Genomic DNA, 21,947 nt, shown 5'->3' on the forward strand with positions numbered 1-21,947 from the left:
ACCTCTCTTGGCCTTTTTCCGGTTCATTGCCCGTTTCACTTTTGTTTAGTGTGTGTGTGTGTGTGTGTGTGTTTGGCTGGTATTAGGGCTTCTTCTGCTCCTCGGCGTCAGCATTTCTGCCCTGGAGTTCCAGGTTTTCCGTGTTCTCGTTTTTTGGCTTCGGCAGCGACCGACCCTCACATCACGTGCAGCAGGTGTCGTTCTAATTTTTGTACTATTACGAATCCTTGCACGGAATGCCGGGCATGGCCTAAGGAGCAGTGAAGGTCGTTTGTGGCAAGAGAGAACCTCAGATGGTTTCGACTCTTCCTACTTCTGAAGGTTTTGCGCCTCTTCCCGATGTTTCGTCTCCTGCAGTAGTCAACCCTCATAGTGGCGTTGTCCCTGCGTCTCCTTCCTTTTCTTCCAATGATTTGTCGATGGAAGTATCGGGAGGCCGCCAGGGTCATTTTTGTAATGTAGCCCCTTCTTCCTTGGGAGTTTATTTGGTTCCCGAGAAGGGTAAGGCTTTTTCATCAATCTCTTCTCTTCCAGAGTCGGAGGCGTCCAAAATGGCGGCGATTTGGAAGACGCTCGGGCTAGGGGGTACCTTGTCCTTGGAGGGGTTGCTAGCACTTTTTGTGGAGGTTTGCACCCTCCTCTCCGGTCTGGCCAGGCCATCCCCCCTCCTTCCTCGCACTGAGGGGAAGCCGTGACGTCACCACCACTTGTGACGTCACTCCCATCAATGACGTCTCTCCCAGTCGTCTCCTCTGATCCGCCTTTCTCAGCCGTGACGTCATTACTACCACCCAGTTCGCTACATCTCCCCTCCTTGTCATCAGAGCCTTCTCTGGCACATCAGTCTGAGGTCATATGCCAGGCAGTGCTTCAGAGGTTGGACTCTGTTTTGGATGTGAAGTTGGCTGCCTTATCAGTTGGGAGGACTGGTAGGAAACGTGTTGCTTTGTCCCCGCCTCCTGAGAAGAGTGCACATAAGAAACTAGTGCTGTCTTCCTCTCCCTCTTCCCCCTCTACGCCTCGTTGGCATATCAAGCGTTGGAAGGCTAAGGACTTTGCCCTTCCCTTCGCCTTCAAGGGAGGAACAACGCGGACATGTTCCCGAGTGTGCTGTTGTTTTGGGCAGTGTTAGTGGTGTGCGATTAGCCGGAGATGCTTCATCCTCTGGCTCGAATCTCTAGCATGCCCCCCCCCCCTCCCCCCCCCCCCCCCCCCCCCCCCCCCCCCCCCCCCCCCGGTCCATGCACATCACGAGCGTGTTGCAACCTCCCCTGCCCGTGCACGTGATGTTAGTGCTCCTTCTCCAAGGCCTATTCGTTGCTGTAAGGATCTCAAGGCACCTGTCAAGAGGCCCACTTGTTCATTATTTTCTGGTTATTGAACTGTATTTCAGTGGTGTGCATTCCCACTGGAATGCATATTTAGTAACCTTCAGTGGAATCTCAGGATGAGTTTTTACTTGTTTTGTTATTGAGTTGATTCATCAATTACTACTTTTTTGTTTATGCTAATAGTTCAGCCCTAAGAATAATTCTTGCTTGTTGTGCCATTTCTTTAGGCTAAACATTACATTATTTTCTGGTTACTGTGCCTCATTACTTATAAACCTTCGGTTTAGAGTTTCTACTTAGTATTAAATTCTCAGATGATATTTTCATAGTATATAAGCTCCCAAGCTGTGTTTTGTCTTTCTTTTAGGCAGCAGCAGGACTCAGCATCCAAGCGAGGAAGGGATCAGGTTTCCTGGGACCTGGATGTATGTCCATGTTCCTTGCTTTCTTCCCTGTTTTCCTCTTATAAATTCCTTTATTCAGAAGACACCCTTACGAGTAACCTCTGGGTTTGACTAGGACATACTAGTGAGATCCAGCCTCCTCTTTAGCTTTCAGGCACAATATGTCCCTTACTTCCATTCGGCATCAATGTACTGAATGTGTAATCATACTCTGCATTTCACTTAAGGAGTGAAACCAGAACTCCTGCCTCTCCTGGTGGCATCCGACTCGTCTGGAACAAGCCAGAGTCTGGCTCCCAGCATTAGGGCTTTACAGTGCCTTGAACTTGTAGTTCATCTGAAGCCCAGTTTGCCAGGCAATAATTTGGCATACAGCTATTTGTCGACTTACGACCTGTGAGAGTTACGACTGATCAACTTTACGACCACCTACAACTAAAACAACTGACTTGAGCAAGAAAGAATGGTGTACAGCTGAACATAAGACTGTTTTTCCCCAGTTCCCAGCTCTCCACATATGCAGCTCACTTTTCATGCTGCTAATGACTATTATCATGCATTGGCAACAAAGGATATAACTCCAGTAAATGTAGACCATCAAACACAACCATAGATAAAATTGAGAGAGAATAATTTTAATCAAAACTTCAGGTCTTGAAAGAACACATTTTACTGTTGTTTTCAAGCTGATAAAAGAAAAGTAACGTAACTAACGGTAAAGCTTGTACTATGAAGAAATCAAGTGAAAATACTGAACGGAATCATGTAATATTTTTACACATTAAACATGTCCACACGCAATCTGTTAATGAAAAAATAATTTAGTTCATGAGACGTATTAAATTCATATTTTGACTTAAAAACACATCATATAATGACAAATTACCTTGTCTCATATAAGTCAAGTATCTAGATATTTTATACTAACTAGAAGCAAGGCAATTCACTCCGAATTGAGTTAAATACGGTGAAATAAAATGTAAACATGGCGAACTAAACTCGTATTCGCCCTCTGGTGATTTCCAAACCAAAACATTGACTGCTCTGTTAGTATTTTATGGTAAAGTATGAGAATACATACAATATTATTGGCTACAATAATGTACGTACAACTTTTTAAAAGATTCACGGAGAAGTTGCATATTCATTATATTTTTAATTCATAAATGCATGTATGCGTCAGCAGCCTGACATCAGAATATAGAATACATCCATAAAAAATGAAGCCTTTAGGTAATTCAACATACAAATAGCCTAGTTTCCGACTTAGCCTACTACTAGCTACGTTCTGATGCTGCTTTTTATAATTTTATTACTCACATATTTTAACTTAATCATTTTATAACTTTATACTGTATAAATTTCTATAACAGTGTATTTTACCACATTTAGCCTACATTCCCGAGTTAGCCTACTCAATCGTAAGTGTAAATACAGTACTAAACTTCTCAGAATCTGCACTTTATTATCAGTGACTTTCATATCCGAAATTTCGTAGCTTCATAATTATCAGTATTAGTTTCTTAGTTTATTTTTATTGTAGAGGATAAAGAGATGAACAAAATAATGAATGAATTTTGGCGATAACTGCATTTGAATGTCGCCATCGCTGTCAAACCGTAAACAAAGCACACCGGCACCATCTATTGAGGAAAATGAACAGTAAACTATTCGCTAATGAAATAAAGATGTTCTAGCATGGATAAAGATTTATGCTTGCACTTCTTGCCTCTAGCATCATATAATCTCAAGGGTGGCATATCGAATAGGTAAATACACAGTTACATAAAAGAAATTATCAAAACGGCCTCTCAAGCACATACAGAGTAAGGAATTTGTGCTTGACAAATGTCTCATTGTTTTGATTAAAAGTTAAAAGGTTTGACTTCGTTGAGCCTTCTCAAGTGGAATATTTAAAAATATATATTTATTCTTCTTAGGTTAATGTCCAAAACATATTTGACTTTGCATATTTACATTACTAACAACTATTTTCATACAAACAAAGGATATGTGGCAAAATTTTTGCTGCCTTGAAGTTATAAACAATACGTGGCGCATTCCAGGTGGCGGCGGAACGATCTAATGGCTGCTGATTTAAAATCAAGCCAAACCACGGGAGTTTCCGGACCATAGAATGCCGGTTTTAAGAGGTTCAACTTTATTAATAAATTTCTAAATTATATCGTATATGTAGTATACAGTATACTGTAGGCTAGGTTACTGTATTCGTATATATACAATATATGCACCATGAAAACATCATCATCATATACACGAGGCCAACTTGTTAAATGTTATTAATTTCTCTTTGTACTGAATTATAAGCCAATGTGCATTGAACCCAGAGAATTAGCTGAAATTAATAATTACTATGCCATATATGTATGAAGTAATGCTGTGTAGTGTAGGCTAGGCTACCCTATATGTAAAGATGGTACTGATTACCCTAGTGTAGGCTAGGCTAGTATAATATTCTTACGGTAAATTAACATGGCCCGACTTGTGTCCAAATCGATTTACGACCTGTTGGTCGGAGCTAATTGCGGTCGTAAGTCGACAACTACCTGTATGCTACTGTCTGACACCAGCTAAAGAGCTTCAAGCTTGTTTACTGTCCAGCTATCGTAGAATGTATTACATCTATGGACTTTTACTTTGAGGCACACACTGATTTATGAAAGCAGTTTGCCTTCTAAGTAAAGCTAGGGATGTAAGAGTAACCTTTACCCCTTTAGCTTACGTGTATTTTATTCATCATACGTCCATTCTGCCTTCAAACTACGTACTGGAAATGTAATCATTCTTCGTTTCTCAATAATTTTAAGGAAGTTACAAGTGTGTTGAGACCATTTTGAGTGACTGGCATGGTATAGTGGAATGGGGTATAGGAATTTTTTCTTATTATCTCTTCACCTTGTAATAAGGTGTCAAGTTTTACAGAGCCATGGGGTGCAGTGCACTTTTTTTTTTCAGTGTAGATGACAATATTGTATGGTTTTAATTTGGTGTGCTGCACCCAGGGCAGGAACGAGCGTCAATCATGCTTTGCTACCCATCGAAGTACTTCCTTCACTGCAAAGTTCTCGCTAAGTTGGAGGCAACCCATGCCTATACCACCATGCCACTACAGGTTAAGATGAGCACCAACCAGAGGCAGTATCCCAATAGCTCTCTTAACTGATGAGGAAACGACAAGCATTGTATTCAATGCTAGCAGCATTTCTATTTCAACTTATTAAATAATATTTTGGAGTAGTATATGCCCAAGTCTCCCATCTCCCTCAATGTGGGGATCAGCTATGTAGTAATTACTGGGTAAGTTACTTAATTAGAAATTATTTTTATAATAAAAGTTTTAATTATACTTACCCAGTAATTACATGATTAAGAGCCCTCCCTCCCTCCCCGCTGATGGACAGAAGGCATGAACAAACTGAGCTTGTTGCTCACAGTTGTTCCTATTCTCCTGCTAGTGAGGGGAACTGGTCACCTACACAATAGTTTTGAAGTGTTACTGGTTAAGTATAATTAAAACTTTGTTTTATTATTTCATTAAACCATTCCTAAGTGGCAGGTATTTTGTCAATTTGTACTTTGAAAATTTATCTTTACACTACAAGAATAAGGAAATGGCCAATTATCCTGGTTTTCTTTATGAACCTGATAAATTTGTACCAGAAACTCCAATTTTTGGAAAATTCAGTTCACAGACATTTTAAATGTCCCTTTAAGAGATAATGATGCTTGTTTTTTTAGGAGTTGGTGAAATATATAATTTATTTTTAATCCATCGTTGTTGCTTTTAATAGAACACTGGTGTCACTACCTGTTGGGTTGCTAGGCTGGTACATCTGGATGTATGTCATGGAACAACCGCCAGAGTCAGTAACAAGACATTACAGTTATGGAGTTCTGCTTATTCTGACAAGTGTAGTTACCGAAGTGACAGCAGAAGTGCCTTTTGTCTTGGCAGAATTACAATTATGGAGTAAGACAAAGGTTTGTTATCTTGTATTGGTGCTTGAAGTTAGCCATTACATTAATAATAAGAGATAAAACATGAGAATGAGCAGTTGAAAGATTGCTTCTTAAAATTTTGACTCTTCAGGTTGTACTGTAATTATGGTAAAGTTTATAAAATAAAGAAATAATTTCCATGACATGAAACACCTGTGACTCATTAATGATGAGTTTCATAAAAACACACATTTAAAGAAATTTTAGTCCTGCTGTGTCCTATTGGGAATGTTCTTCTCTACTATCATACAGTATAGTATACAAACTATTTTTCAGATCTGTTTTTATTTTTCAGTCTATGGACACCTCAAGCATGTCATTCATTAGTTATAAAGTTTTCCCTTGGATTTCATGCTGAGGATATCTCTTAATCCATGTAAAAATTGCAATCCTAAGCATCTCTTGTGATCTTATCTGATACATATGTTTATCTGTACATATCTCTCACAACATCCGCATGTCCACTTTCCAAACTGGACTTCATCTTTGCTTTCTTTCAAGTCTCAGTAATGTTGGTTTTGCGTGAACTGATTTGCAGTCTTCTCTCCCCCATTCCAATCCTGCTTATTTTAGGTAAGAGATTCTCTTTAGGGCTTGGCCACTGTCTTTCAGCTTGTATCACTGCCTTGGAAATTTATAGCATCCAGTAATACTAATGGATCTGTCTCAGGGAAAGTTTTAGTACAATCTTTTACTTCCACTTGAATATTGCAATCCTGAACATTTCCAGTGCTGTCATCATATTACATTTCTTTATCACTTTATCACTTTATTCCTATTTTAAGTTGCATACTCTGAGCTTGGTGTGTTTTAGTTCATATGCGGAACAAACCTTCGGTCTTAACAATGGGATAACTTCCAGGTGCCAGCTGGTAACCAGTTAACACAATCAGAGATTGGAAACCAAGTAATCTGCGAGATCTGGCAACTCCTGCGCGTACGAGGTGATAGTGGATCAGAGACTGCGCACTGGACCTCGTGACACATCAGCCTTTTCCTTAACCTCCTTGGAGAGTAGACGCTATCCCTTTTGCTTTCCTTCCAAGCCGGTTGTTTTGTGCCAGTGATTTTTTTCCTTTTCAGTGTGTTGTGTGTGATTGTTTCTGTTTATTATGGATTTCCCTGAGTCTTCACTGCCTTGTCAACACATGTGCCCGGGTATTCAGGGATTTCCGTGCCCAAGGTTTCTAGCATCTATGTCTACAGATTCTTATACGACATGCAGTAGGTGCAGAGTGAATTATTGTACCGTAACCAATCCTTGCCCGGAATGTCGTTCCTAGCCAAAGTCACAGTGGAGAGTGTTTTATAAGAAGAGGGAACATCGTAGAGTTTCGACTCTTCTTTCTTGGGAGGGGTTTTCTTCTCCTCGTTAGGCCGATTCATCTTCTCCCTCTCCCGTGATCGTTCTCCCTGTGGCTAGATCAAATGTTCCCATGTCGCCTTCCTTTTCTAACATTGATTCGTCAATGGATATATAGGGAGTGCTACAGGGTGATGTTATGTTTAATGTAGCCCCCTCTGCCTCGGGTTCCAATTCTCTTCCTGAGAGGGAGAAGGCTACATCAGCTAATTCTTTGTTTCAGGTTCGGAGTCATCCAGATATTGGCTGTTTGGGCGTTGCTTGGTCTACGGGGTTCACCTTCATTGGATGGGCTGTTGTCGCATTTCTTGGAAGCACATACCTCCCCTCCGGCTCATATTGCGCTCCCGCCTTCCCCAGGACTCCACTACGTTGGTTTTCGTGCGCTGCCACCTTGCGAAGCTTCCTTGTCTTCGCCAACGCTCACTGGGTCACGCCTTATCACTCCACCAGCGAGGCCATCAATTAGCGCTGGTCATAGAGATGTTGTGACGTCGCACCCAGCGTCCTCTCAGCCTATGAGGTCAGATGCAGTGGCCGCTCATCTTCCCGTTGCTATGACGTCATCTAATCCTGAAATGATGTCATTGTCCTCTCTCACTGAGCCATCTGAGGCATTGTTTCAAGCAGTCTTCAAGAGGCTGGAGTCGGTTTTGGAAGAGAGGTTTTCTGCCTTCTCCACGAAAAACGAGTCGTAAACTTAAGGTCTCTCTCCACTTCCTGCTTCTAAGAGACCTTGTAGAGAGGGGAGTTTCACCCTCCTGCTTCTTCTTTATCACCGCCTTGCCATCATGTCAGACGGAGGATCAAGGACATTTTGGCTTCGTCTTCTGGGAGTCGAAGGAGTGCATCGCCTCCTGCCTCTCACAACCGTGTCTCCCCCATGCACGTCTGTGTTCGTGCAAGTGAGAGGAGTGCTTTGCCACCTGCCTCACAAGGTCTTGTTTCTCTCTCATACTTCGTGTTCATGAGGTTGACAGTGAAGCTTGTGGAAGGAAGGTATCCTCGTCTTCGACACTTGGCTGTGTGTCTCCTGTGCGTGCGAGTAATGCATCGTCGTCTTCTCTTCACAGCTGTGTCTCTCCTCATGGACGTGCTGATGGTTTTGGAGGTGCCACTCCCTCTCCATTATCACTGTTCCCACCAAAATCAGCTTATTTGTGTGTTGTGGTATCCTAAAGTCTCAACACCCGTTCTCATCATGCCTCTCCTCTCTGGAACCCCATCTCAAAGGTAAGAAATGGAGCAATGACTCCAGCAGATATTGGGAGTGAGATGACTGGTCCCCATGTCACCAGCTGAATGGGAGCAGGACCATTGTGGCTCCTTGGTTTGCTATGAGGAACAAGGACAACAGAACATCAGGGTCTTGCCAAGATCAATCCTCTTATCAGATGGACTGTGGGCCATCAAGGATGATTCCAGCCAAAGGAGTCCGCTGGCAACCATGCTGAATGGGATGGAGGAGATTGCATTTGGCTTCCACCTGGGTTTGCATGTGAGGACCAAGGACAAACAGAAACATCAGGGGTCTTTGTCAAGATTCAAATCCTTTTCTTATCAAGATGGACTGTGGGCGATCAAGGATGATCCCAGCAAGGATCCAATACGTTCTCAAGGTAGGGGCTGGACCAGCCCTCTTCTTCCTTGGTCATATAAGTAGAAGCTGTAGTTTTATGGTAGTTGTATGAAAAAGAGCAGATTTTTTAGAACCATCTCTGTTTGCAAGCCATACATGGGAGTTTGATTTACAGACTCTTGCCCATATGGAACTTCTCTTCCAGTAGTCAGTCTCCATTCCCCAGCAAGGAAAAATGTCATTCATTGTCTCCAGTCATCCACTAAATCCTTGTGACCCTGTACAGGTGACAGGACATCTTCATTCTTCTTGAACTTCCAATTGGATTCATTGTGATCCAACAAGGACCATGTGTACTGGACAGACACATGATCCCATACATTTTTGGTCCCTTCTTTGAGGTGTCGGACAAGATCTCCGGTACTCCAAAGTTGGAATGTGCATTTGAGCTGTGGAAGGAGGAATCAGTGACCAAGCAGAAGTCTGGTGATAAAGAAGGATCCTTATTTTGTTTTTTATCATTTGTTAGCAAAATATATCTCCATAATTTTATCACATTGGCCTGAGAGAAAAAGACTGAGGGATGAGGGAAGGTCACAACCAGCTTGTGGGGCATCCCCTTTTGTTTTCACTGCCAGAACAACTGCAGAAGTGAAATAGTGGCAAAGGCCATTGCTAAGGAAACTTTAACCTCATGTTTTCCTAAATCTGTGTCCTTCTTTCCTGCAGAATTTAAGGCCACAGTGTTTTATCAGGAGCCCATGGGAATGTACAGTTAGACACAGGTTTACCTGTTACACCTTCTTGATAGACTTCGAAAAATTATATGGTAACATTGTTTACTGAGGGGGATGGGAAAGGACTCTTTCTCTGTTAGCAAGAGTTCCACCAATAAGCTATGGAGTTCCTTTAGTTGGAGGAGTTGTTAGGTATGGTTGGAGAAAGACACACACACATGGAGTGAAAAATAAAAGAAATCTGAGCAGGATATATCTCTGTAACTAAGATTACTGTCTCTCTTTTAATATAAGTTTGTGTAGTAACCCTTTAACGCCGATTGGACGTATTAAACGTCGATATAAATTGTCTGTTGGGTGCCGATTGGACGTATGGTACGTCGATATAAAAAAGTTTTTTTTAAAAATTCACAGAAAAATAGTTATAGGCCTACTAGGCGAAAACTTTTGAATCACTCGCCTTGTGGGATGCTGGGAGCTCACGGATCAAGGCGTTGTTTTGTTTACAATCGTTACCCAGGCGCGCAAGCGCGAATTTCTTTCTTCTCGCACTAAAAAGTATCAGCGACACATCTCAGAAATTATTTCGTCACATTGACATAATTTTGGCACCATTTTATATTAGCCGTTACATGAACTATTATATATGAAAATGTGTGCAATTTCATGTAGAATACAACTAAAAACAACCCATGGTTGTAGTTTTTATCAGTTTTGAAATATTTTCATATAAATAACGATCAGTGCCAAAATTTCAACCTTTGGTCAACTTTGACTTGACTGAAATGGTCGAAAAACGCAATTGTAAGCTAAAACTCTTACATTCTAGTAATATTCAATCATTTACCTTCATTTTGCAGCAAATTGGAAGTCTCTAGCACAATATTTTGATTTATGGTGAATTTATGAAAAAAACTTTTTCCTTACGTCCGCGCGGTAACTTTCGAAAAAATCATAAATTTTTTTGTCCGATTGTCGTAATGTTTGCACCATTTTAAATTAGCCGTTACATAAAGTTTTATATACGGAAATGTGCGCAATTTCATATAGAATACAACGAAAAACAACCCATGGTTGTAGCTTTTATCAGTTTTGAAATATTTTCATATAAATAACGATAAGTGCCAAAATATCAACCTTCGGTCAACTTTGACTCGACCGAAATGGTCAAAAATGCAATTGTAAGCTAAAAGTCTTACATTATAGTAATACTCAATCATTTACCTTTATTTTCCAACAAATTGGAAGTCTCTAGCACAATATTTCGATTTATGGTGAATTTATGAAAAAAAAAACATTTTTCTTACGTCCGCGCGGTAACTCTTGCGAAAAAATTCAGACATTTTTTCGTCCGATTGTCGTAATGTTTGCACCATTTTAAATTAGCTGTTACATAAAGTTTTATGTATGAAAATGTGTGCAATTTCATGTAGAATACAACGAAAAACAACCCATGGTTGTAGCCTTTATCAGTTTTGAAATATTTTCATATAAATAACGATGTGCCAAAATTTCAACCTTTGGTCAACTTTGACTCGACTGAAATGGTCGGGAAACCCAATTGTAAGCTAAAAGTCTTATATTATAGTAATATTCAATCATTTATCTTTATTTGCAACAAATTGGAAGTTTCTAACACAATATTTCGATTTATGGTGAATTTATGAAATAAACTTTTTCCTTACGTCCGTGCGGTAACTTTTCCGAAAAAATTATAAATTTTTTCGTCCGATTGTTGTAATGTTTGCACCATTTTAAATTAGGCATTACATAAAGTTTTATATATGAAAATGTGCACAATTTCATGTAGAATACAACCAAAAAACAACCTATGGTTGTAGCTTTTATCAGTTTTGAAATATTTTCATATAAATAAAGAAATAGAAAAAAATTTGTACTTAGGTCAATTTTAACTTGACCGAAATGGTCGAAAACTGCAATTGTAAGCTACAACACTTACAGTCTAGTAATATTCAATCAATTACCTTCATTTTGCAACAAACGGGAAGTCTCTAGCACAATATTTCTATTTATGGTGAATTTTTTAAAACTGCTTTTTTTTACGTCCGCCCGTTACGAATTCATGCATCCTTTTGTGATAATATTTTCTCTGTGTTGCCTTGATCGTTTTACAATGTGTTATACACCAAAATGATTGCAATTTAGTGTACAATACAACGAGGAAAAAAATTAACTCATTAGCTTTAACCGTTTTGCTCACAGCGCGATTTGTTTACAATTATATATGAAATTTTTTTTCGCGCTGTCATATATCCGAATATTTATATATGATAATGATATTTTTTTTCATTTCTGATGGTTGCACACTAAACTTCAGGCAATGACAAAAAAAAGAAGCCAAAAATTAACCGAATCTTGAAAACTAAGCGTGCTGTGATTTAAAAAAAAAAAAAAAAAAAAAAAAACATTTTTTCCGCTTTGGCGCTCACTCGAGAACGCCGCCGGCATACAGGAGACAATTTTTAAAATACCGCTTCGGCGTTTAAGGGTTAAGATTCCATTTAACTTTCGGCTAAGGCGTTATCTTACCACCGTGTCTATTATTATATATCAGTCATATTCATTTCACAATACTTAAAATCTATCCAAATTTTAAAGTTATGTTGGTATTGGCAAAAATCACAAACATCATAACAGGATATTTTAACTTTGTCACGTAAGCCAAGTTTACAGTATCAGCTGTAGTGTTTCCTACAAATACTGTAATAGGAAGCTATAAAGAGAGCGCAACAGCACTTAATTGAATATTACCCAAAAACTATATATATCTAATAAAAGGAGCCCATAAAAACACCAAAATGTAGAGAGAAAAGTACTATATTTCAGAGACTGCTGTCTCTCTCTTCAGGTGTATGAATGAGAAAAGTTTACAGAAAAGGTGGTATTTATACCAAGAGATTCGTCCACAAGTAAGCCAATTTAGGTCACCCCCGCTGATAATCTTCCTTTAATCTTCTTAAGCGTTGGTTGAATGAACACTGCGTCGACGATGTCGGATGTCCAATTCCCTTTTGAGATGTTCATTACCTGCTTCTCTTTTATTAAGGCCGATTCCATCATTTGACTCTTGTACCGGCAGTTGCTGCTATAAATTACACGTGACATATTCCAGTTTATTCTATGGTTATGTTCATTTATATGATTGAAAATAGCCGAGTTCTGTTGTCCATACCTAACTGACCGTTTGTGTTGTATTATTAATCTCTGGGAAGTGATTTACCTGTAAATCCGATGTAAGATTGGTCACAGTCCTGGCATGGGATCTCATATACCCCAGAGTCTTTGGGCGATGTCTTTTGTTGGACGTTAATCAGGGATTTGGCTAAGGTATTTGGGTTAGGTAAATGCAAAAGGGTTGGATTTCCCAAGGGTGTGAGTTACTTCTTAATCGTCTCCAGGTGGGGAATTTTTATTTTATTGTTGGGTGTGTCTCTGGTCTTGTCTTTAGGGGGTCGGTAGAAAATTACGTTGCTTTTTGAATTGCTTTCTCAATTATATGGTCAGGATACTTTAAAGATGAAAGTTGCTTGCGAATTAGTTCAAATTCTTTTTCCAGGAAATCTGGGGAACAAATTCGTAAGGCTCTTAAGAATAGGTTGCTAGCTAGACCTATCTTGATGGTATTGTCATGATAGCTAAAATAGTGAATATATGAAAGTGAGAACGTTGGTTTTCTGTATATGGTAAATTTGTATTCTGTCGTGTCTCTGATTATTAAAACATCAAGAAAAGGAATTTTGTTGTCTGTTTCCCATTCAACTTTAAATTTGATGCTGGGCACTAATGCGTTTAATTTTGAGAGGAATTCATTAAAATTACCCCACTTATTATCCCAAAATGTTAGTATGTCATCCACGTATCTCATCCACAGCATGTTTTTGGGTTTTATTGCATTTATTACTGTAGTTTCAAAGTCCTAAAATAGGACTTAAAGGACTACCCATACTACACCCGAATTTTTGCTTGTAGAATGATTCCCCGAATGAAAATACGTTATTAGATGCACATAATTCAACTAACTTTATTATTTTGTCAAGTGCCAAAGGGAAATGATCTGAATAGGGGGATAATTTTTCCCTTAAAAACTGAAGAACGTCCTGTACTGGTACTTTTGTGAATAGGGAGTCTACGTCAAGGCTTAAAAGTTTTATGTTGTGAAGTGGTATATGTGCTTCTCTGAATTTGTGACAAAAGTCTTCCGAATGTTTGATGTGACTGGGAGAAAAAGTGCCTAAAAAAGGAGAAAGGAGGCCAGCTAACCATTTAGAAATTTTGTAATTGAAAGCTCCGGCGCATGAAACGATGGGTCTGAATGGAAGATTGTCTTTGTGAGTTTTGGGAAGACCATAAAAGTAGGGTAATTTAGGATTAATTACTTTAAATTTCTCTAATAGTTCAATACTCTTTTTGTCTTGGCCAATTAATCTTACTTTCCGAAAAAATTCTGTGGGAACGTTCTGGAGGGGATTTTTCGTCAGTTTTTCGTAAGTATTTGTGTCGCTAAGGAGCTGGTTGATTTTGTCGAGGTAGAAGTCTTTGTCCATTATTACAATTTTGCCGTCTTTGTCGGATCTACTTATTATAACATCTAACTTTTTTAGCGAGTGGATGGCTATCATGAATCTGCGGGGAACAGGATATTTCTTATGAAGGTCAGTTAAAGCATTTAGTAACACTCCTTTTAAAACATATCTCTTCACGGCTGTAGTTTTTGTCAGATATGAATTTATCAAAAGCCACTATGAAGTCTAGGTTGTTTTTGCGGTCTGGCATTAGGGCAAAGTAAGATTAATTGGCCAAGACAAAAAGAGTATTGAACTATTAGAGAAATTTAAAGTAATTAATCCTAAATTACCCTACTTTTATGGTCTACCCAAAAAACTCACAAGACAATCTTCCATTCAGACCCATCGTTTCATGCGCCGGAGCTTTCAATTACAAAATTTCTAAATGGTTAGCTGGCCTCCTTTCTCCTTTTTAGGCACTTTTTCTCCCAGTCACATCAAACATTCGGAAGACTTTTGTCACAAATTCAGAGAAGCACATATACCACTTCACAACATAAACTTTTAAGCCTTGACGTAGACTCCCTATTCACAAAAGTACCAGTACAGGACGTTCTTCAGTTTTTAAGGGAAAATTATCCCCCTATTCAGATCATTTCCCTTGGCACTTGACAAAATAATAAAGTTAGTTGAATTATGTGCATCTAATAACGTATTTTCATTCGGGGAATCATTCTACAAGCAAAAATTCGGGTGTAGTATGGGTAGTCCTTTAAGTCCTATTTTAGCCAATCTGTACATGGAATACTTTGAAACTACAGTAATAAATGCAATAAAACCCAAAAACATGCTGTGGATGAGATACGTGGATGACATACTAACATTTTGGGTTAATAAGTGGGGTAATTTTAATGAATTCCTCTCAAAATTAAACGCATTAGTGCCCAGCATCAAATTTAAAGTTGAATGGGAAACAGACAACAAAATTCCTTTTCTTGATGTTTTAATAATCAGAGACACGACAGAATACAAATTTACCATATACAGAAAACCAACGTTCTCACTTTCATATATTCACTATTTTAGCTATCATGACAATACCATCAAGATAGGTCTAGCTAGCAACCTATTCTTAAGAGCCTTACGAATTTGTTCCCCAGATTTCCTGGAAAAAGAATTTGAACTAATTCGCAAGCAACTTTCATCTTTAAAGTATCCTGACCATATAATTGAGAAAGCAATTCAAAAAACAAAAAGCAAACGTAATTTTCTACCGACCCCCTAAAGACAAGACCAGAGACACACCCAACAATAAAATAAAAATTCCCCACCTGGAGACGATTAAGAGAGTAACTCACACCCTTGGAAATCCAACCCCTTTTGCATTTACCTACCCAAATACCTTAGCCAAATCCCTGATTAACGTCCAACAAAAGACATCGCCCAAAGACTCTGGGGTATATGAAGATCCCATGCCAGGACTGTGACCAATCTTACATCGGATTTACAGGTAAATCACTTCCCCAGAGATTAATACAACACAAACGGTCAGTTAGGTATGGACAACAGAACTCGGGCTATTTTCAATGCATATAAATGAACATAACCATAGAATAAACTGGAATATGTCACGTGTAATTTATAGCAGCAACTGCCGGTACAAGAGTCAAATGATGGAATCGGCCTTAATAAAAGAGAAGCAGGTAATGAACATCTCAAAAGGGAATTGGACATCCGACATCGTCGACGCAGTGTTCATTCAACCAACGCTTAAGAAGATTAAAGGAAGATTATCAGCGGGGGTGACCTAAATTGGCTTACTTGTGGACGAATCTCTTGGTATAAATACCACCTTTTCTGTAAACTTTTCTCATTCATACACCGAAGAGAGAGACAGCAGTCTCTGAAATATAGTATCTTTTCTCTCTACATTTGGTGTTTTTATGGGCTCCTTTTATTAGATGGAATTCTGTTGTTACAGAACACTTTTACCAGTCATATATATATATATATATATATATATATATATAGTTGCTACGTATATAGAACGCCTCGCCTTCCCAGCAGAGTGTTTTAGTTATATTTAATTATAAAAGTAGCAGCCATGCCGTCTCCTGAAGCTGCTGTTGTTGGGAGAGTGGGTATGTCATAGGACTGATATTTCCGGTCTGACGGAAGCTTAGGGTAAGAGAGGCAGGTCACAAGAGTAGCTAGGCTTCGAGATGGATTTTAGGGTTTTTGGGACTTCTACAATAAGACCTATTTTCCTTCCCAATTTGCTGGCGTTGTGGTTACCACCTTTCAGGCAATGCTCGAGGCGGTTGTTGGAAGCCCCGTGATTCGAAACCACCCAGTATCGCTCTCAGTCGGCTGCGAGACGTGATCTCGGGCAGAGGTCAAATTGCCAGCCTCCCAAAATTAGGCCTACCCACGTCGTGCTGGTGGACACGAACCCCAGACCTGAACAGAGGTCAGGCCGCATTCTTCTACAAGGATACACAGAATATTGCATAAAGGTACGTCTGAAAGGGTAAACTTCAACCCAGCACCTTTTACTACCATACGACTCTTGCTAAATTCATTTTCAATTCTTATTTTTACCCCTTCTACATCAGAAGCCCTTTGTCCTCATCGGGCCACGTGCTCCCCTTTGTGACTTGTTAAAGACCTAGTTTTCGTGCATACCTCAGTGAACCATTCGAGTTTACCTTCCCCAATGTTAGAGATTTAATCAGCCTTAATCAAAGCAAGAAGTCATTTTTCCTTTTATCTCGTTTAATCTGGGATTCTTTTCCAGATTCCATGAGTCACGTGCCGTCTCTGCCCGCAAGTGTGCATTAACCCAAGTGAATGAAAATCAGCTTGAATTGAATGAGACTATAAGCCCCAACGTGGGGGCCAATATCATTTAACTTTTCTCCAGGCCAGCACGGGCCTTTCTGTAATAAATAGTTTTTTAAAGTAACGAGCTGAGTTTTTCTGGCGACCTTCCCTCTAAAGAAAGTTTACGGTAAGTTCAAGCAATTCCCTCTTGAAATCCCTAAATTACTTCCGTTTACGTATCTAGTCTCTCACAAGGCCCTACATACGTAACATTGGCGACCTTGCCAGGATTGAACCTAGCTTGCTTAAAAAAAGCTTGTAAATCGCGTTATCCGTTGTAAAACGTAAACTGTAAATGTTTTTCAAAGCGCAAAACTAAGCACACTTGCAGGGAAAGAAGACACACTGACTCACGGTAAGGTATTCCATTCATTAATATGATTATTCTATAACCAATGTTAGCTTAAGGTACGTTTAAGTATTTTTATTGTAGAAGTGTTTAAAAGAGCGTAGGTAGAAATCTTATTATTGTAACGGCGAACGCGCCAGAGCTTTATTTTAGCGGCGAGCAAACAATTTGCCCCGCGAATTCTCTGTTACTTTGTGCTGTCCTCGTCGGACGAGACAGAGCACGTGTGTAGAATAGATGCCAGAAAGAACCAGATCAAAACTAGGAAGTGCTTTGCCAGGGTTTATTGCTGCGTTTGAAAGCCTAGCTAGTTAGGAGTGTTTTACTAATAGTTACGGCAAAAGAAGTGTACAATTCTTTTGTCTGTGATATGTTAGGGTATTCATTTTTAACTTAGTTTCATTCCAAGTGTTGGTAACCGCTACCTCTTAGCTTGAATTCAGCTTAGAGGTCTCTCGCGCCTGCGCGGTCTCAACCAACCTTCGTCTCATTCACAGCGGCAGCCATGTTTGGTTCCTCTTTCAACAGTATCTAAACAATTTAAGCAAAGTAACGTAAGTCTCAAAGTTTTAACGTAAATAATATCGATCTTGGTACTAGTATCTATCGTCCTGCCAGAAAAATTAACGTAATTCGCCTTGAATAAGAAAGTAGTATTTTGTGTTGTAAATCGCCTTCGCATTTACAGAGAATCAGCTGTTTTGAACGACACGCTGTGTGCTAACCCGCTCTGCCCTTCATGTGTTTCACCTCGCATCGCTCACTCGCGCGCTGAGCGAAAATTTCATTTCACTTCGCACTTAACGTAGCCTCATTTACAATTGTTTGCTAACATCGTTTTCAAATCCTTACCGTAATTTTTCACTTGTCCTTACGTAAAGTTAACGTAACTCTTAAAAGTAGAGTCACTTGCAAGAATTGTTAACGTAAAACGCGTCTTTGTAAAATTCATATTGAAACGCAAATCATTTCATAAGCGCAAGCCGCTAACATTAACGTAAAAATCGTTCACCACGAGCACGTTATCATTTTCATAAAACGTTATCCAAAAGCAATTCTTTCATTAAAAACGTTAACGTAAGTAAATCATTTAACGCAAGTTGCGTCATATTAAACTAACATTAGTAGTTCAATTCAAATATAAGGGAGTTCATTCACATATCATTTTTCACCCTCTCAGAGAGAGAGAGAGAGAGAGAAAACCAGAACACAGTATTCACGAAGCCAAGAGTACTACATCTTACCATTAATTATAGCATGCCGAATTAACCTTATTTTAGTCTCTTGTGTCTTTCATTTACACAGCGTGATACGTACGCGCATGTGTCCATTGCAGTTTGCAAACATTTATTTATTTCATTTACCGAGTACTTCAGCGAGGGACTGAGCATTTTCAATTGTCATTACCTGTCGTTGCCCGAGTGGTCTTGTTCATTTTTTATCACAAAAGACTTGCGTATACCGCAAGCACAATTCGCACAGTGTGCCACGCAAAATTCCATTACTTCCAGACAGGGAAGTCGTTACCAGTTTAGGACTGGCCACCACCAGTGCACGTCAGGTCTTACCATTTTACAGTGCCACTAATTCTTGACACTGTCCATCGACTGGCTGCTGAAGTACTCCCACCTTTTACTTTCTCTCCTCCACTATTACACTCTGCCATGAGCAGTGCCATTTCACTTCGTATATTTAATTTTAAGTATACTGCATGTAGTGTCCGGGACACACCAGCACGATACCAGTGCTCCAAGGAACGCCTCCATAAGTGCCGCGCACCTGTACAGACGTACAGGTAGCCATTAAACCTGCGTGTCCGTCCTTACGGAACGCCCAAATAATTAGTGTGTCCGTGTACAAGGGTCAGTGATCCTTCGGAACACTCAACAAGGGAACGCCTCCCAGAAGTGCCGCAATACCAGCCCTAAGTGCTGACAAACCTGCGTGTCCGTCCTTACGGAACGCCCAATTCATTAATGTCCGTGTACGAGGATCAGTGATCTTTCGGACCATCCTAAGGGAACGCCTCCCAAAGTGCCGCAATACCAGCACTACTAGTGCTGCCCAAGGAACGCCTCCTCATAAGTGCCGCGCACCTGTACAGACGTACAGGTAGCCCTATACCTGCGTGTCCGTCCTACGGAACGCTCATTCATTATAGAGTATCCACCATTTTGGATCACTGAACCAAGGAACGCCTCCTCATAAGTGCCGTGCACGTATTGGACCTACAGGTAAGCCCATTCCGCGTCTCCCAACTTAGGAACGCCCTTAAGTGTGACGTACGCCGTACACTCCATTTGATTTTTCACCTCTTTAGAAGGTGCCAATCCAGAAGTGCCACCAACTTACGGGACACTTCCCAAGTGCCACAGAGCACCCAGTCTTCTCAGACTTTTTCTCTACCACGTCGCAGAACACCTTTCCAAGTGAGTGCCACTTTCCCACCAGTAGGCACTCCTATTCCATTCCGTACCCTTCCTGGCCATTATTTTCATTTTCATCAGAGCCTCTACTGCAGCCTAAGGGAAATGTCTTCCCCTGCTTCCCGCGACTTCTTTGCCGTAGAGCTCGAGAGGCTCCGAGTCCTCATAACTCTGGGCAAGGAGGCTGGTTACACTGGACCAGCACTAGACCAGTGGATAAAGGCGCAGCAGGCTGCTGCGACCAGCAGGGAAAGGAAGAAAGAGAAGCAGAGAGGAAGGAAAGAGAAGAAGAGAGAAAGCATGAGCTAGCTCTCCTAGATGACGCAATCTCTCTGCTAGTTTCCAAGCCCCAGACCATGAGCTGGACTCCCGGTAAGAGGTGGTTTGCGGAGGTTCTGTCACCACTTGTTGTGTGCGTGGGCATGCTGTGGATTCCGACCAGTGCCCAAGTCGGTCTCTACCTTGGGAGGAGAGCTTCCAGGGTGAACTTCTCCAAGGCTACCATGTAGCCCTGCCTGATGAACAGTCTCCTACGGCCTATCAGTGGGTACAAGTCATGGCCGACACCGAAGCCCAGGTCTCCCTTATTTCCAGAAAGGCATTGCCTAGGGGTGCCAAAATCCAGACGAACGAAGAAATTCAGTTTGAATGGATTAGACGGTAACCTCTATTCTGTTTCCTTCGGTCTTCTGAATGTGGAAATGCCCTTTCTGGACCAGGAGACCAGGGAAACCACATTGTGCCGCCTGGGCGTAGTTGACCAATTTCATGATGTTTATCAGGTGATATTGGGCCGAGATCTACTAAAGCCGTATCTCCCCTGGACGCAGCTCCCACTACCAGATGCACCGGACACCTGCAGCATGCCAGATAACCACACCTCAATTTTAGGTTCAGAGGCTAGTGCCTCCGATGTCCCCGACATACTTTCTATTTGTGAGCCTGGTCCTGATCCAGTGCCGGAGATAGAAATTCCTGCCGCATCCTGCCAGCCTTTTACCTTTTTACCGCCTACCTCCTCCCTTTTGGAAGAGGTAAGCCCACCAGTTAACCCCGAAATTGCTTCCGAGGGTGATTCAACGGAGGTTCCCTTAACCTCCCCACGTCACATCACTGCCAGAGAGGACTCTTCACCTGTGCCAGAGCACACTGCCAGCCTTGGTGACTCCGCAGATTCGCAACCTGTGGGTCCATCTCGGCCTTATCATCCAGTGCCACGGAAGAGGTTCTGGAACAAGTTCTGCCGAGACTGTGGCCGCAAGGGTCACATGTCTGCAAATTACGGAGGGTGCGCGAACCACAATATTCCGGCCATCGCAATGGCCGTCACCAATCCTTCTTCTCTAGGACCCCCAGCTAAGGGCCCTATAACCGTCGCACCCCTCCAAAGCCATTATCAGCCAAGCCACGTCAGAGCCTACGACGACTCTGGCGCTCAAATACTCCCTGATACGGGAAGACAGACTTCCCCGAGGGGCTAATGTTGATAGACGTCGATTGATCACCATTGAAGGTATCAATCACATTAAACTGATCCTTCCGACCGTCCAATTGAGGGTCACTAGACCTCACTTCTCCAAAGTTTGTACCCTTGCAGTTGCAAGCTACATTCCAGGAGGTTACGACCTCCTCCTAGGGCAAGACATGAAGTCTCCCTCGCATTCCAAAAAGCCTAGGGGTCCTAACCCCACAACAAATCACTCCAAGGCAAGGAGTCATCGAAATTCTACTTCCTCTAGGAAGTATGTCCACCAACAGTCTCCCCCGTTACCAAGGAGGGAGATTGACCATTCGCAGTTCCGTTGCAAAACCTGTAACGTAATAGGGCACTCTACTAATTGGCCCTAGGTGCCCTAGCAAACTACCAGCAGCGGACACTGACCATTTTCCACAAGGCCTAGCCTTCAACAAGAGACAGGAGCCTCTGTCTCCCATTTCCAAGGGCACGCTGAGAGGTATTGCACCTCCGGTACCCGTCACAGGTCCAGTCGACCTCAACTCTCTGCCAGTGCCACTTGGCAGCACTGAGCAGTGCCAAGCTCCGTCCAGCCTGGACGTAGAGCCACCACTGAACTTGACCTCTGCGCCTGGCCCCAGAGTCGTTGCCTCCGTCTACTCCAAGGACTGGTATAGCCAGGTCCTGGAGGAATAAGAAGAAGAAGAGGGAAGGGAGTCATTAACAATACTAACAAAAAGAGCCACATGCTCTCCTTGACAAACCTGGTGCCCAACGGTACAGTGTCGCCATTCAATTGCAGAGTGATCCTGGCACCTACCCAGAGAAGGTAGCCAGCCCGATCCCTGCCAGTAGTACTAACCCTCACTTAAA

General features: G+C 41.2%; 1 protein-coding gene across 3 annotated transcripts in view; it reads left to right on the forward strand.

The window, feature by feature from the left end:
- The window catches only part of LOC135217280 (protein RFT1 homolog), an 84,232-nt gene that overhangs the window by 17,925 nt on the left and 44,360 nt on the right, over positions 1-21,947 (forward strand). For all 3 annotated transcript variants that reach the window (XM_064253026.1, XM_064253028.1, XM_064253029.1), the window contains exon 4: positions 5,548-5,737. In XM_064253026.1, the coding sequence (XP_064109096.1) occupies positions 5,548-5,737 (190 nt within the window). The remainder of the gene's footprint in view (positions 1-5,547; positions 5,738-21,947) is intronic.

Source organism: Macrobrachium nipponense, chromosome 7 (genome assembly GCF_015104395.2).
Source record: "Macrobrachium nipponense isolate FS-2020 chromosome 7, ASM1510439v2, whole genome shotgun sequence".
Taxonomy (NCBI): Eukaryota; Metazoa; Arthropoda; class Malacostraca; order Decapoda; family Palaemonidae; genus Macrobrachium; species Macrobrachium nipponense.